This window comes from Salvelinus fontinalis, chromosome 37, assembly GCF_029448725.1.
Source record: "Salvelinus fontinalis isolate EN_2023a chromosome 37, ASM2944872v1, whole genome shotgun sequence".
Classification (NCBI taxonomy): Eukaryota; Metazoa; Chordata; class Actinopteri; order Salmoniformes; family Salmonidae; genus Salvelinus; species Salvelinus fontinalis.
The window spans coordinates 19,805,116-19,823,774 of NC_074701.1; the positions used below are offsets into that span (position 1 = coordinate 19,805,116).

The 18,659-nt window shown below is 41.8% G+C and overlaps 1 protein-coding gene across 1 annotated transcript; it reads right to left on the minus strand.

Moving 5' to 3' along the window:
* Positions 1-3,755: 3,755 nt before the first annotated feature.
* LOC129835932 (uncharacterized) lies at positions 3,756-14,745 on the minus strand. The gene is made up of 2 exons (XM_055901630.1): positions 14,641-14,745; positions 3,756-4,892 (listed from the first exon to the last, which is right to left on the minus strand). Exons 1-2 carry the CDS (start codon positions 14,743-14,745, stop codon positions 3,987-3,989), a joined length of 1,011 nt encoding a protein of 336 aa, XP_055757605.1. The 3' UTR covers positions 3,756-3,986.
* Between the last annotated feature and the right edge of the window lie 3,914 nt (positions 14,746-18,659).

Below are 18,659 nucleotides of genomic sequence, written 5' to 3' on the forward strand. Positions count from 1 at the left end.
TTGGTAAGACAACGGCGGGTGGATTGGGAACGCTGTTCATTTGCATCGGACACAGGGCTGAAATTAGGTTCCCGTGGTGATGGATTGGCTGCTTCACTCAGATTTAAACAGACTGAGTGGAATTCCGGATCAGAATTCTCAGCGTCACAGGTTCACAGCTTTTCTCGTTATCATCCACCTCCTAGCAAATCTATTTCATCCTGAGGTTGTCTGAATGAGAGTGTAATATAAGGTGAAATATCGGTTGTTCTCAACACAACTACTGCTCATCACAATAGCCCATATTGTGATTTGAATATAGTGACATTGGATTTCTACATGACAGAGGCAGTTACTGATTTTCTCACACAACAGCTCCATAATGGCTCTACAGTCGTGGCCAAAAGTTTTGAGAATGACACAAATATTAATTTCCACAAAGTCTGCTGCCTCAGTGTCTTTAGATATTTTTGTCAGATGTTACTATGGAATACTGAAGTATAATTACAAGCATTTCATAAGTGTCAAAGGCTTTTATTGACAATTACATAAAGTTGATGCAAAGAGTCATTATTTGCAGTGTTGACCCTTCTTTTTTAAGACCTCTGCAATCCGCCCTGGCATGCTGTCAATTAACTTCTGGGCCACATCCTGACTGATGGCAGCCCATTCTTGCATAATCAATGCTTGGAGTTTGTCAGAATTTTTTGTTTCTTTGTTTGTCCACCCGCCTCTTGAGGATTGACCACAAGTTCTCAATGGGATTAAGGTCTGGGGAGTTTCCTGTCCATGGACCCAAAAAATCTATGTTTTGTTCCCCGAGCCACTTAGTTATTCACTTTTGCCTTATGGCAAGGTGCTCCATCATACTGGAAAAGGCATTGTTCGTCACCAAACTGTTCCTGAATGGTTGGGAGAAGTTGCTCTCGGAGGATGTGTTGGTACCATTCTTTATTCATGGCTGTGTTCTTAGGCAAAATTGTGAGTGAGCCCACTCCCTTGGCTAAGAAGCAACCCCACACCTGAACGGTCTCAGGATGCTTTACTGTTGGCATGACACAGGACTGATGGTAGCGCTCACCTTGTCTTTACCGGACAAGCTTTTTTCTGGATGCCCCAACCAATCGGAAAGGGGATTCATCAGAGAAAATTACTTTACCCCAGTCCTCAGCAGTCCAATCCCTGTACCTTTTGCAGAATATAAGTCTGTCACTGATGTTTTTCCTTGAAAGAAGTGGCTTCTTTGCTGCCCTTCTTGACACCAGGCCATCCTCCAAAAGTCTTCGCCTCACTGTGCGTGCAGATGCACTCACTGCCATTCCTGAGCAAGCTCTGTACTGGTGGTGCCCCGATCCCGCAGCTGAATCAACTTTAGGAGACGGTCCTGGCGCTGGACTTTCTTGGGCGCCCTGAAGCCTTCTTCACAACAATTGAACCGCTCTCCTTGAAGTTCTTTATGATCCAATAAATGGTTGATTTAGGTGCAATCTTACTGGCAGCAATATCCTTGTCTGTGAAGCCCTTTTTGTGCAAAGCAATGATGATGGCACGTGTTTCCTTGCAGGTAACCACGGTTGACAGAGGAAGAACAATGATTCCAAGCACCACCCTGCTTTTGAAGCTTCCAGTCTGTTATTCGAACTCAATCAGCATGACAGAGTGATCTCCAGCCTTGTCCTCGTCAACACTCACACCTGTGGTAACGAGAGAATCACTGACATGATGTCAGCTGGTCCTTTTGTGGCAGGGCTGAAATGCAGTGGAAAGGTTTTTGGGGGGATTCAGTTCATTTGCATGGCAAAGAGGGACTTTGCAATTAATTGCAATTAATCTGATCACTCTTCATAACATTTTGGAGTATATGTAAATTGCCATTATACAAACTGAGGCAGCAGACTGTGAAAATGTATATTTGTGTCATTCTCTAAACTTTTGGCCACGACTGTATTTTACTCCATCAACTTTAAATGGCTGTCAATGAAGAAATGCTGAAACCACAAATTTAACCTGGTGCATAACTCATGTACGTTGAAGATTGTGTTTCTGCTGTTTGGAAGAATCGTTACCTGTATCTACCACATTAATGGGAACCAGACAAGACTATGTAAAATATCCTATTAAAACCATACGTTTAATATGGGCCTATCTGTGCAGCCTCCTGACAGGAGTACCTGGTACATGTATCAACCTCGTTCACTCAAGTAATTCATTCACAGCAGTCATTCCTTTTCTGTTGATGTGATGTGCCACTGTGCTGTGAATAACCAACATGGCCATCCTCCAGGATGACTCAGCGATGCCAGTGTCAGCATGACAGCGGAAGAAGAGCAGGTGGGATACACTGTCTGCCGATATAGAGAGGCTGAAGGACACACACACTTGTATCCGCACACACACACGTGCATGCACAGTAAATCCTCACACAGGGTTTCAAATTTAACAATAACTCTTGGGTGTGTCGAAAATGAATTGTGGAGCCAATGGATTTTCAACCCTTATGTGGCTTCCCTGGTTAACCTATAGGGCTTACATGGTTTGTATGAGTTTACCTAGCCAATTACACTCCTTTCATTTGAACCCTGCACACAATGAGAATCACCACTTTGTTCAACTTCAGGATGGCCTGAAGGTATAAAAGAGAAATTGGAGTTGAAATGTGGTTGTTGTGTGGGTTATGGCTGTGTGTTTCCATCAATAGCACAGTAATGAGAGGCTACATTCATTACTAACTCTAATCAATAACATGAGCCCAGTTGGAAAAGGGGTGTGCTGACCGCTGTAATTATAGGCCAAACCTGATAAATAATACACTCATGACCCCTTGGGTGAACACACACGCACGGACACACACAGTGTAAGAATGGAGACAGAAACATAATGTATGGCTGAATGCACCAACCAACAAAACATCAACACCCAGTATTAACTGACAATACTATTGTTCTACAGTACACTAGTCAATCATAGGGTTCACGAAGGAGCTTCCTCTGCACACGCCAGTCTTGTCCCTAACTGTTGGTTCCAGGAAGCCGTGGAAACAAGTTCTCTTTGTTCCCGTAACGACACAGCTGCATTGTTTTCCGCAGACTGATATTCATTCATGGTGCTGTAAGCGACACTGTAAACGCATTGCTATTAGAAAAACAACCATTTATAGTACAATATGTGTTTGGGATGGAATATGAACATATATCTTTGCTTAAGTTACAGAAAGCCATATGACCTTCTCCACAAATTGCCCCAAGACTTACATCATTCTTTTCTATAATAGAAGGTAAGCAGAAAAGGAGATGGTGTTGAGAGAGAAAAGGAGGCATTTAAAGAGTTAAACGTTTCTTAATTGGTTATATATTGGTGCATTAGCTTAGGGATAAACACATTGCCTCCCAACCCTTTCTCTCTTTCTACTCACAAACATGCATGCATGCACACACACACACACACACACACACACACACACACACACACACACACACACACACACACACACACACACACACACACACACACACACGCAGTGACACAAGGTCGTAAATCAAACACAGTGTAATCGGAGCGAGAGTAAGCAAGCTTAATGGACGCACAAACAAACAAACAAAAACACAAGCAGGCACTTGCACACACACACACACACACACACATTATACTGTAGATTATAGAAGCTGGTAATGAAATAGTGATTTAGAGAAACACAGTAGACATTTTTGCGAATGTTTTACAGTATCACAGGTAAGCAATCCCCTTCCTCTTAGGCAAATGACAACACTAATGCTAGCTACAAAACAGAAATATAACGTCTTTATTTGTAAAGCATTAATTGTCACTACCCATTGAGTGGATACCATTAGCATGCACTACATTTTCATTATTTATTTCAAAGCCTTTATGTATTATGTCAGCACGAATCCTTCAGCAAATAATCTCTAATTTGTACACATTCATTAAAGGTAGAGTAAATCTGGCGCTATGCTATAGAGAGTGACGAGGCGGGGGTTGTTCATCTAGACTTACAGCTCTATACCAGAGGACACCTCTGCTAGTGGGCGGTTCCTCCTAGTTGTGTAAACTGCATATACGATTACCATCAAGGGCAGTGCCACACAGAGCACTATGCGACTGATTGGCAACTCATTGATGTTGTTGGTACCTGAATGAGAGGGCTTTGGAGGACTTTGACTATCAATAGGTTGTTGTGGAGCAGTGATGATTGTCCCAACAGGATCCATAGTCCCACCTGAGACCTTAGAAGTGAGGTAGACAAATGTCTTCCTTGTTCCCTCAGTCAGCTGACACCACCACTTCCTGTTCTTATCCTTTCTCCAAAGTTTCACAGTCAGAGTGATGTCACAGCCAGACACCCGTGTGACCTGGTCTCCCTGCAACTCGCCACCTGTCTCATTCACCCAGCTCACACTAACGATATCTCTAACGAAGGAGTCACACGTTACTGGACCGCCATATGTTAGCAGAGAGCACCTCAAGGTTACATTTGTAGGATGCTTTTGATCTGTCTCTGGTGTGGACATGGAGATGGTGAGAACAGACAGGTAGACAGTAGTATCCTCTCCAAGATGTGCTCTGCCATCTGTAAGGTACTGTCGGCAGACATAGACTCCAGTATCATCAGCGCCAATGTTACGAACACGTAGGGAGCAGTCAGACCCTACTCCCAGTCTCTCACTGCCCTCGTTTCCTTCATTTTGGATCTTCCCTTGAAAGACCTTTTCAGTAGCACTGTGAGACTCAGTTCTGCTGAAGAGCCACACTGTAGAGGAGCAGTCAGGGTTGACCACATTGGTACACGGCAGACTGACATCATCCCCAACACTGGAGTACAGGGAATGGGAGCCTCCATTGACACCTGGGTAGACAAAGAGGTTTCTTACAAAAACATATATTTTGAGCACAATTTGCTAAAATGAGAATTACAACAACGTCAGTATTTTTTGTATTAATTGAAATTCTGTTCCATTCACCCCTCTATCCACAACACGGGCTACAGTACCGGTCAAGAGAAGGGCAATGTGGGTCAGGAGCTCCATCAGAAGTCTATTGTGTGTAACCACAGCTATTCTCTCTGTGTTCTGCGTTCTGTGTGTGCCGTAATGTCTCGATATAAAACACCCTGATATCCTTTAGTAATAGGTTGATTGGGAAATGATGTGACTTCCTCTTTTGTTTTGACAAGCCCTCCCCTCACAACATTGCCTCTATGTATTCGTTACCCCGGTAACATTTGGAAATCATGTACTTTTGATATTATGAAACTACTCTAGATAGGGTGTGTGTTGAGGTCTTTGGCGTGTTAACCAACATGCAACATCCCTCTTCTCTCTAAAATCAATACCCCCATCAATTCAACTCAGTCAACTTGCTCTCTGGGGATGCAGTGCTAGAAAGATCATGGTCTTGTGTGTGTGTGTATATGGGGGTGATTCATGAATTTGCCTCAGCAAACCGACCACATTTAGAGACAAGGTAGTGTGAATATCAACAGTGAAAGTTGTTTCCCACCTCAGATGTAATCAAAGGACAGAATACTGGTCAGCACAAAAAGGACAACAAATATGGAAATGCTTTTTTGTTTAGTTTCTAACACTACTAATTAAACCACACCAGTGAGTGAAGAAAAGGAGGAGGATGAAATAGAGAGAGAGAGTGAGAGAGAGATTATTTAATTCTGGCTTTTTGCATTTGCAATGTAAACATATGTCCTCAGCCCTTTGAACTGAGAGAGAGAGATAGAGAGAGATTCTGATTGTTTATTTCACTTGCTTTTGCATGTTTCCCATTGAAGTGAATTAAGAGAGAGAGAGAGAGAGAGAGAGAGAGAGAGAGAGAGAGAGAGAGAGAGAGAAAGAGAGATAAAGAGAGAGTGAGAGAAAGCGAGAGAGAGAGAAAGTGAGAGAGAGAGAGCTATGTATTTGTATTTTTCATCCTCATCAGAAGTTTAGGTGTTTGTGTCTATATTGTCAGGGGCCTTTCCTTTCCCTGTCTGTGCTCTGACTACCATTGATTTACTTAAAGGCTTCCTCTCTGTCTCTTCCACTAATGACAGGGTTAGAATGATGATAATTTGGTCGAGTAGGTATTTAGTAAGAGACCTGTTTTAAATCTGCTGTTCCAAAATCATTAAGGGCAGTGAAATGAACAACAGCCCAACTATGACACACACAAATCAACATGCTAATTGTCTTGTGTCTGTGACAACAATCTATTCTACGTCTACACTATGATCATCTCAATTTGAGGTGTCAGATGATTTACGACAGGTCTGTTGTCAAAAAGATGATGTCTTCACATTTCGGCTCACACCTCTCTCTGTATCTGAGTGATTTGCAGTGCAGTTATGTGAATATTGTACAGGTCATTCAGCACAGAACTAAAATCGTGCGTCATTATTTTTCAGCTCCATGATTAAGTTATGGGTCTACATATTATAGAAATTGAGGGTTCCGGATTGCGAAGTCTCCACCCTCGCAAAAGGAACCTCTCAGCCCTATCCTGATACGTCCAAATAACTAGTGACAAAAGCCCAAACACCGGAACTACTGCTGCTCGTTATCCCAGGCATCCCATTAAGTCCCAACAGATTCTCCGGTTTACTTGCAGATATCTGCCCACGAGAGATTAGATGCAGACCTACTGCACCCAATGAGGCATGTCTGAGTTTATAGGGCTGTGTGTGTGTGTGTGTGTGTGTGTGTGTGTGTGTGTGTGTGTGTGTGTGTGTGTGTGTGTGTGACACGAATGACCCTGTTTGCCTGATGTATTTAGTTTGATGTCTTTCCCAGTAAAACACAGCAGCAGTATACAGCATACAACAACGTGGATGTCCCATCTTCTATGGATCTTTCAGTAGAAGGACAAACATTTGGGTCTAGGAGTTTATCCTACAATCCACCATGACAGATAGAGTATGCCATGGGCAGTTCTGATAAAATCCTCTTCCTCAATGTCTGCTTGACAGATATTTTGTCAGTGGTATCTGTATTTTATTCTCTTTGGTGTTTGTTTCATTTACATCAGTGTGGTTTCTACATATCAGGCCTCCATATTGCGCCTGTGTGCTGGCGCTGTGATTTGGTATGTACTGCACTGAGCTGTTAGAGAGAGTTGATTTAGCTGGGTCATTCCCTCACCTAGCCAGAGGGCAGGGGTTTCATAACAGATGTGATCTGCTGCAGACAGTCTGATACAGATACAAGGACATATACAGACACAGAGACACAAACACACATACACAATCTCTTTCTCCATCGTGATTATAGTCACAGCTATGCGGTTGTGGTCTCGGCTTTGCCTTCGATCCTTAGCTGTGATATAATCAAGAATTGGCTCAACCTTTTTGCTTTATGATGGAAAAATACCTTATTCTAGAAATGAGTTCCAGGTAAAACTGCCAACATTGTTACCACAACTGTCTGTGTTTTGCTGAGGCAAAAATTGTCAGAGGCCTTTCTTTTGCCTGAGTAAGTGCTTGGCGAACTGGAGTTCAGTAGTAATTGACTGAGTCTTCTCGTTAGATGTCTGCTATGCGCTAATTAACTACTCTTGTTACAGTATTTGTGTTGGTTAAATTGCATGAATAAAACATCTATCTCAACAAGCTCAAGGTCTCACTCAGAATTTTACAACAGCAGTTTCCCTCTCCTCCGTTTCCCACTAAGAAAGGGAAGCGCTACACAGCTATTTCCGTTGTATCGCTATTGTGACACCCTCATCTTGATAGAGGTTTATATAAAAAAACATGGCTCATACAATTTCTTCTCAGTCTCTAGTGTTATAGTCAGTGTAAGAGGGAGGCAACAACATAGCCATTGTCAGTGATCTTATAGGTCACCAATACATGACCCTATGATTTAAGATATCAAACATTTATTTAAATGATTTGATCAAATATTACATTTGGCCTTTACTACTATAGCCCATAGAAATGGTCAAACGTTTAGTGTTTGGTCCCATATTCTTAGCACACAATGGTTACATCAAGCCTGAGACTCTACAAACTTGTTGGATGCATTTGCTGTTTGTTTTGGTTGTGTTTCAGATGATTTTGTGCCCAAAAGAAATGAATGGTAAATATTGTATTATGTCAGTTTGGAGTCACTTTTATTGTAAATAAGAATAGAATATGTTTCTAAACACTTGTACATTAATGTGGATGCTACCATGATTGGGGGGTATGATATGTGTGTGTCTGTAACTTTCTCACTCATCATTATTCATAGTCATTGTGCCATTTCGCCATGTTTTGAAATAAGACTGCTTACAGTATGCCAACCAGAATGTAAATGATAGCATATGAAGGATTTATTTCAACTGTGCACATTGTTGTTTGAAATAGACACCTAAGTCAAAGTCATGTCTATCTCAACTATGTATTCACAGGTAATTCATTTCTAATTGTCATTTTATTAAGGAGCTCTGAAAGCTCTGTTCTGTATTTCTTTCTTTAAAACAAGCATATCCAATTACTCCTGTGTTCTTGGCTTAATACTGACATGATGAGAAAAGCAATGGTTGTAGGTTTGCTTCAGCAAGTTTGTTTCTCTGAGATCAGTCACACACCCACACAGAGATGTACAGTGCCTTCAAAAAGTATTCATACCCATTGAATGTTTCAACATTTTGTTGTGCTACAGCCTGAATTTAAAATGTATTAACTTTCGATTTTGTGTCACAATACCCCATAATGTCAAAGTGGAATTATGTTTTTAGACATTTTTACAAATCAATTCAAAATGAAAAGTTGAAATGTCTTGAGGCAATAAGTATTCAACCCCTTTGTTATGGCAAGCCTAAATAAGTCCTAACTAACAAGTCACTTAATAAGTGCCATTTTTTAATGCCTACCTCATCTTTGTCCGCACACACACTATTATCTGTAAGGTCCCTCAGTCGAGCAGTGAGTTTCAAAACCAGATTCAACCACAAAGACCAGGGGGGTTTCCTGCTTTGCAAGAAGGGCACACATTGGCAGATGGGTAACATAAAAAAAGATGAGATTAAATATCCCTTTGAGCATGGTGAAGTTATTAATTACACTTTGGATGGTGTATCAATACACCTAGTCACTACATAGACACATGCGTCCTTCCTAACTCATTTGCCGGAGAGGAAGGAAATCGCTCAGGGATTTCACCATAAGGCTAATGGGGACTTTAAAACAGTTACAGAGTTTAATGGCTGTGATAGGAGAGAACAATACCAACCTAAATGTAACGATCTGAGTGTCGGGAGGTGCGAAGTCAGACGCAGGAACAGCAGAGCTTCAATAGGTTGAGTCTTTAATACCCAACTAACAAACGAAATGTCCAACACGGACGTACTGGGTGTCATACACAACGGTCCAATGACACGCAAAACAAACCCAGTCCACAATAATCATAAACACTCCCGAAATCCCAAAAGCTACAATGAAACAATCCCGCACAAAGAAGCGTACGGGCTGGCTGACTAATAAAGCCACACTAATTAACAATTAACTAAACACAGGTGATACAAATAAACACATAAGGAGAGGGAGGAAAAAGAGTCAGTGGCAGCTAGTAGGCCGGTGACGACGACCGCCACCCGAACGAGAAGGAGAGCCTGCCTCGGTTGAAGTCGTGACACTAAATGACAGAGTGAAAAGAAAGAAGCCTGTACAGTAATCAAATATTTCAAAACATGCATCCTGTTTGCAATAAGTCACTGAAGTAAAACTGAACAAATTGTGGCAAAGAAATTAACTTTATATGCTGAAAACAAAGCGTTATAATTTTGGCAAATCCAACACAACACATCACTGAGTTCCACTCTTCATACTTTCAAGCATAGTGGGGGCTGCATCATGTTATGGGTATGCTTTTCATCGGCAAGGACTAGTGAGTTTTTTTAGGATAAAAATAAACTTTATTGAGCGAGCACAGTAAAATCCTAGAAGAAAGCCTGGTTCAGCCTGGTTTCAGCAGGACAATAACCTACAACACAAGGCCAAATATACACTAGAGTTGCTTACCAAGACGACATTGAATGTTCATGGCCTATTTGACCTAAATTGGCTTGAAAATCTATAGCAAGACTTGAAAATGTATGTCTAGCAATGATCAATAACAAACTTGACAGAGCTTGAATTTTGGGGGGGAATAATGTGCAAATATTGTACAATACAGGTGGGCAAAGCCCTTAGATACTTACCCAGAAAGACTCACAGCTGTAATCAATGTGTGTTTTTTTGCAAATGTTTGATTTTGTCTTCCACTTTGACATGACAGAGTACTTTATGTAGATTGTACACAAAAAAATACAATTAAATATATTTTAATTCGACCTTGTAACACAACAAAATGTGGAAAAGTCAAGGGGTGTGAATACTTTCTGGGCACAACGGCCCCAATACAGCAAGGAGTAAATTGCATAAACACAGACAAAATCGTTTAAAATAATATTAGATTTTTTTATAGATTTTTTAAATTTTATCCCCTTTTCTCCCCAATTTTCATGGTATCCAATCGCTAGTAATTACTATCGTCTCATCGCTACAACTCCGGTACGGGCTCGGGAGAGACGAAGGTCGAAAGCCACGCGTCCTCCGAAGCACAACCCAAACCCCTCCCTAACGACGCTAGGCCAATTGTGCATCGCCCCACGGACCTCCCGGTCGCGGCCGGCTGCGACAGAGACTGGGCGCAAACCAAGAGACTCTGGTGCAGTGCTCTAGACCTCTGCGCCACCCGGGAGGCCCTTGTCAATATAGGGGGTGCTGTTTCGCATTAGCATAATTTGCTCTACAGATTAAACTGCCTAGTACTCAATTCTTGCTCGTACAATATGCATATTATTATTATTATTGGATAGAAAACACTCTCTAGTTTCTATAGCCGTTGGAATTTTGTCTCTGAGTTGAACAGAACTCCTTCTACAGCACTTTATGACAGGGAGTCAGATTTCAGACATCTTGGCCCCTGATCTGGGGTCGGTTTAAAGGTCCCTGTAAATGCTATGGAGAAACAGACACTGCTTACGTCTTCCCCTGGATGTCATTACGTGGTGACGCTTTGAATGGAGTCGATTGCGCAATCAGGGCCTGTATAAAACAGCACAAGGTGGAAGTAGTAGTCCCTTTCCTGCTGCGCCTGACGCACGAAGGACGTCGGACTCGCCTCCTTCCAAGCTGTTGTTTAGCCAGTAATATTTCTCCGGTCATGTTTTTACTCGTTATAGGTGTTAAAAACATCATAAGGTAGTTAATTTAAACCGTTTTATAGCAATTTATATCCGTTTAGTGCGATTTTGAGGCATTTCTTTCTGAGATACTTTGAACCGCTGGGCACGTTTCCAGTTCATGCCGAACGTTAGTGGGCATTTCCACATGGCAAGAGGACAGCTTTCGACCAAAAGACGATTAGACCCAAGAAAGGATTCATTGCCCAAGATTCTGATGGAAGAACAGCTCAAAGTAAGAACTATTTATGATGATAAATCGTTGTTCTGTCGAAAAATGTTAAACGCTTATGCCGCCATTTTGTTAGGTGTAGCTTCGCTTGGCGCAACCTGTATTGAAAAGTAAGGATAATTTAAAAAATGTAATTCAGCAATTGTATTAAGAATTAAATTGTCTATCAATCGCTGTCCACCCTGTATTTTTTAGTCAAGTTTATGAGTATTTATGTATAAGACTAGATCACTGTCTAATATGGCGCACGACATTTTCTGACCAGCTGGGCAACTTTTCTCATTGTCTAACCATGATTTTGGTGGCTAAATATGCACATTTTCGAACAAACTCTATATGTATGTTGTAATATGATGTTACAGGAGTGTCATCTGAAGAATTCTGAGAAGATTAGTGAAAAAATTAATATATTTTGGCGATGATTACGTTATCGCTCTCTTTGGCTAGAATCAATGCTCTGGTAACGTTTGCACATGTGGTATGCTAATATAACGATTTATTGTGTTTTCGCTGTAAGACACTTAGAAAATCTGAAACGTTGTCTGAATTCACAAGATCTGTGTCTTTCCATTGCTGTGAGCTGTGTATTTTTAAGAAATGTTTTATGATTAGTAATTAGGTAATACACGTTGCTCTGTATTTTTTCTAGTCGAGTTGTGATGAGGGTGCAATTGTAAACTACGATTTATACCTGAAATATGCACATTTTTCTAACAAAACCTATCCTATACCATAAATATGTTATCAGACTGTCATCTGATGAGGTTTTTTCTTGGTTAGTGGCTATCAATATCTTTATTTGGCCGAATTGGTGATAGCTACTGGTGTTGAGAAAAAATGGTGGACAAAGAAAAATGGTGTCTTTTGCTAACGTGGTTAGCTAATAGATTTACATATTTTGTCTTCCCTGTAAAACATTTTAAAAATCTGAAATGGGGGCTTTATTCACAAGATCTGTATCTTTCATTAGGTGTCTTGGACTTGTGATTTAATGATATTTAGATGCTACTATTTAATTGTGACGCTATGCTAGCGATGCTACTCAGTGTGGGGGGGGTGGGGGGTGCTCCCGGACCCGGGGTAGAGAGGCGTGAAAGGTTAATACAAAGACTGCATCTGAAAAGTAATGACAAGAATTCAACTTGACTGGCGATGGTGATTCACAGGTAGCTAGCTGCATAGAGAAACAACCATTACTCTGGATCCTTATCTACCCAGTACTAGAAATGAATACTCTACTTCTCAATGTCATTATAAAATGTATTTTGTGAATTAATGTGAAAATTGAATTCATTGAATTAGTAATCAACTTATATCAAATGTAAATAATTCTGTTCATATTAAATCAAGAACATGATCAGTATGTATCAGTATGTATCATATCTGGAAGTTTCCCCTAAAGGGTAAGTGATTATGGTTTTGTTTCTCGAAGAGCTGTCAACATGTACTGGTGTCTCCTTTTTTCCTCACCCCATCCGTCATTCTGCCCTCCTCCCTCGCCCCATCTCAACCTTATCTCACAGTGTGAACCAACCACCTTATTGATGTGACACTAGGACATCAATGCTCTGAATACATTTGACTGGTAGACATTTGCAGGGGCATGCCTCACGATGCTAATGCAATCTGCCACACTCCAGGCACAGCTGGCTGATTGCAGACATCATGTTAAAAATGCCAAATGGGAAATTATGTTACAGTAGCTGCAGCGCTAACGTCAGCCATGAGACCTCCAGATATAACATCACATTCGGTTAGATTAAGCTCATTTGCACGTGTCTAATGCACAGTTTAGAATTCACACAGTATCTCTCTGACAAAGTCAAGTAGCACTGTCTGCAAACGTTCAAAGTTAAGGGGTCCTACATTTCCAAATCAAATAGCTAAATGATCCATGGTATGACCATCTTAAAATAATTACATATGTTAGCTTAATAGAACAACACGTGCATTACTCATTTATACATTTATAATGCAATGTAACTTCCTAATGGAATTCTGGACAATGTTAGGTGTCTATAATTAGAGTGTGTTCTGGGCAAAGACAGTAAAAGAGGAAGGGCAGATCTATCTCCTCTGAGTTCTAATACGCACGCACACACACACACACACACACACACACACACACACACACACACACACACACACACACACACACACACACACACACACACACACACACACACACACACACACACACACACACACACACACACACACACACACACACACACACACACACACACACACACACACACACACACACACACACACACACACACACACACACACACACACACACACACACAGAGTGCAGCCCAGAAAATGAGTGAGTCACATTAGATAATCCACTAATCCACCACATCACCATAGGAGTACAGGCTCCAGTGATTGCAGCATCTCTCTATCTTACTCAGGGTCAGAAAGCCCATGTTTCACAAAAAATAATAATAATAATAATAATGAGAAGTGCATATATGTATTAATTTGATATGTACATTTTTTTTTTCAATCTGACATTGTAAATTGGAGATATAATTAAGCAATAAGGCCCGAGGGGATGTGGTATATGGCTATTATACCACGGCTAAGGGCTGTTCTTATGCACGACGCAACGCGGAGCAATAAGATGCCTTACTGCTATTATAAACTGGTTACCAACATAATTAGAGCAGTAAAAATAAATGTTTTGTCAAACCGGCTCATTCAATTCTTAATTTTTACTATTATCTACATTGTAGAATAATAGTGAAGACATCAAAACTATGAAATATGTTACGTTTGTCGATGGAAGGATCGGTCCAAGGTGCAGCGTGGTAGGCGTACAACAGACATTTATTAAATGAACACCAAAAACAAGAAAGATAAACGACACGTAAAGTTTTGGAGCGCTAACACAGCAACTATACAAGCTAAAGGTGGGAAAAAAGGCTGCCTAAGTATGATCCCCAATCAGAGACAACGATAGACAGCTGCCTCTGATTGGGAACCATACCCGGCCAACAAAGAAATAGAAAAACTAGAATGCCCACCCAAATCACACCCTGACCTAACCAAATTGAGAAATAAATAGGCTCTCTAAGGTCAGGGCGTGACAGTACCCCCCCCCCCCCCCCCCCCAAAGGTGCGGACTCCGGCCGCAAAACCTGACTCTATGGGGGAGTGTCCGGGTGGGCATCTAGACCCCGCTCCGCTCGCTGATCCCTCCGCTTCTGTGGAACCGGACCGTTGATCGTCGCCGGAGGCACCAGACCGTAGATCGTCGCCGGGGACTCTGGACCGTGTATCGTCACCGAGGGCTCCGGACCTTGTATCGTCTGTGCCATGGATTATCACTGGAGGCTTCTTGCCATCGATTACCACTGGATTGGAGAGACACACAGAAGGCCTGGCTCTGGGAGAAGGCACAGGACTCACCAGGCTGGGGAGACATGCAGGAGGCCTTGTCCATGGGCGAGGCACCGGATGCACTGGACCGTGGAGGCGTACTGGCGGTCTCGAGCGCAGAGCTAGCACCACTCGTCCTGGCTGGATCCCCCCATGTAGCCCGGCAAGTGCGGAGAGTTGGAACAGGCCGCACTGGGCTGTCTCCATTTATCCCAACGTTATGCTTTCAAATGAAACAAACTATCTTCCTCTTGTTAAAGGTTCTAGAATTGATTTGTTCGTTACACTCTCTCTGTCCCATATATCTGCACTGAGTGGTAGAAACCTCAGGAAAGTACAGAGTGTCAATACCAGCCTGAACAAACTAGCAATCACATCTGACAAGCCTCCCTCTGACGACAAGTGTGACTGCATAGGATAAGTCCCTCTCTCCCTCCCCCTCTTCCCCTCACCAACAGGTTCTCTTTATCTTCCTACCTCCCTCATTCTGCCCATTCTCTCACCTTTTTTTTTCTTGTTCTCCCTTGCACCTTCTTTATACTCTTTATTATGCCAGTCTTTATCTTCCTCTGGTATCTTCTTCTTTTTCTCTCTGTCTCTTACTCTCCCTTCCCTTTTTCTGTCTCTGAGCCTTTTTCTCTAAGTGCTGCACTGTGCTGCTGGGGGCAGAAGTATAGCCTCTCCTAACAGCTTGTGTATTCGCCTGAGGCAGAATAACTCATGTCACTGCCTCTCCACAGATCATAAAGTGCAAACATTTTAGTGTGAGCAACAGCCTGCTGTATTTCTCTAAATAACTGTACAACACTTCACTTACTCCAGTAAGACCAAGAGACGCTAGAAGTCCTAGAAATATTATTTTCTTCAAATTTCTCAGAATATTCCCAGCATACATTAAACATGCTTGTATACATACAATCATTCTATCATATGGTACAGTCACAAAGATATGAGGACACATGGCATACCATCTCATGTCTGTCCTTCGACTTCTCCTGGAATTTCCCATCCTTTGAAGCAGTGGGGAGTACCAGAGCTTGATTGGTGTAACATTGCCGTCAGATATTTTGGTAAAACTGCTGAAACAAAATGCCCATAATTACACTGAATGGTTAATCTTCCCTAAGAGAGAGTCCCAGTATGACTGTTTATTCAATAACATAAATGAGGACTCTACCAGTTAATTACCAATTTAAAGAACTTGTGAGGCAGACCAGATCATCCGAGACGTGACTAGTATAGGTGTAACGGCATTCCTCCTCCTCTTCATCTTCGGAAGAGGAGGAGTATTGAGGGAACCAAGGCGCAGCGTAGAGAACAGACATATTTTATTAACGAAACACGAACTTGACTAAACTAACAAAAACAACAAACGGTGTAGACAGACCTAGACGACGTACTTACATAAAACAAGAAAAACGCACGAATAGGAACATAGGCTACACAAACCGAACAAACCGTAAACAGTCCCGCGTGGTGTACAGACACAGACACGGAAGACAATCACCCACAACGAACACTGTGACAACGCCTACCTAAATATGACTCTTAATTAGAGGAACGCCAAACACCTGCCTCTAATTAAGAGCCATACCAGGCAACCCAAAACCAACACAGAAACAGAAAACATAGAATGCCCACCCAAACTCACGTCCTGACCAACTAACACATATAACAAATTAACAGAAATAGGTCAGGAACGTGACAATAGGGATCTCTGTAGATGAGAAATATCACCGAACATTTTGTTACTCATCAATGGTATGTATGTAGTTCTGTCCTTGAGCTGTTCTTGTCTAACGATGTTTTGTATTATGTCATTCTGTATTATGTTTCATGTTTTGTGTGGACCCCAGGAAGAGTAGCTGCTGCTTTTGCAACAGCTAATGGGGATCCTAATAAAATACCAAACACCAAAAATGGTTTGTTCAGCTAACATGGTTTTCTGTGCCACTCCAAAGAAGCTGGCCATCAACATGTAATGATTGTAATGATGAATATGGAGTAGTCACAGATTCGTACAGACCAAAGTCTGTCAGTATTATGTTCTTATCAAAACATTGGTACCCATCCAGGAATGGACATTAAGCCCGTCTACCTGTAGCGCTACATAAGAGATAAGAACATTGGATAAGAACATTGGCACCCAGCCCATCTCTCCAGTTTAGGGCGTGTGTTACAGGGAAGGCCACATGTGATTAATGCCGCCATCCCTCATTGCCGTGGCGATCCTTGAACTCTGACACCTTCAATCTGTCAGGTGAACACAGCTCAATCAGCGCACCGTCCCGTGTCACACCGTCACCCCCGGCTATCTGTCATCCACAGCAACAGTTAGAGAGGACCAGGTCAAGCTTAAACAATAGGCTGCTGCTGTCACATAGCCTCCCATACACAACGGTGTAGTCTCTTATTACCTCTCCTATCTTTTTGTATTTTCTCTTCCTCATATCTCTGGGCCTCCTGTCTACTCTCTCTATCTATTACTCCCTGCCTCTTTTTTTACCATCTCAAGTTCTGGAAACACAAATCATACCATTTCCACTAAAACAGACCATATTTCCCTACCTGAAATTGAGAATCACAGAGGGTGTTGAAATAAGCAAATACAGTTTCTTTCAATCTTATGTAGGTCTGTAGGGTTAGCTGAGGTCCTGACCCCTCTAACCTCTCTCCCACTACAGACTGAGTTCTGAAGTCAATTTAACCTTTGACACCTGACATGTGGGAGGTGATGGTAGTAAAGGATATTTCCCTCCCTGTGTTAGTGAAGACAGGAGAAAAAAGACACATGCCCAAAATATCAACACCCCTTCAGAGTTCACTGAAGCAGGTCAAACTCTCTCTCTCTTTCGGTTTCTTTTTCTGTCCCTTCTCTTTTTTGCTATAATACTGTCCGTCCGTCCGTCCGTCCGTCCGTCCGTCCGTCTGTCTGTCTGTCTGTCTGTCTGTTGTGGCGGATGAATCAGAATTAGTTGGGTAACATAGATAAATAAGATGTTTTATTTACATAATATGCTTATGTGAGATGCTTGTCATTAGAATGTATCCTTTTGGACTATAGTGTTGGCAGTTGCACTTATTTCTTAGCTGGGGCTCAGTCATTTGGGGCCCAGAGAGGGGAGAGGTCAGGCTTGTCTTTTACATGTCTCTGGTGCTATGCAGAATATCAGAAAGGGAAGAGGACAGGATGGAACATTGTCTTCATATGTGAATGTATCTGTTAAACCATGTGAAGGGATGGTGTGATTAAGGGCGAACCAATTACTTGTCTCTACAATGTCTGTGTGCAAGTCACTCCCCTCAGTGAGCTTATCCAGGAGTGGGGTCAAGAGGGGGTTTACTTGAGATGGGAGTATCTAGAGTTGACAATTGAGTTATGCCTTGGATGAGGTAATGTTTTTGTACTATGAAGTGCCAGGAACGAGATTAGAACCTCGTCTTAGAGACCAAACTGAACGATAATTTATAGCGAATGCTATCTGGCTATGGGATACTCCTCTCTCAAGTAAAAGTCTTTCTTTGTGAACTGTTCCTAAGATCTGTGGTTCGTCATGTAAGTTGAGAGGGGTGTATCTGGCTATAAAAGATCTTTGTATTCTACTGTAGGGACTCTCAGAATTCATTATAGACACTGAATTGATCTGAGAGTCAAAGGGCTATTGTAAAGCTCATATTATTAAAGATGAAGTTTAAGTATAACTCTGACGTGTGTGGTTTGTAACTCTCCTCATTTGGTAATACAGGAAATTGCTACGACACTGTCTTGCTCTCTCTATTAGCTCTAGACAGGCTTATAAGCATTAGTCCCTAATTTGCTTTTTAGTGATGTCAATAATAATAGCAGTTCGAC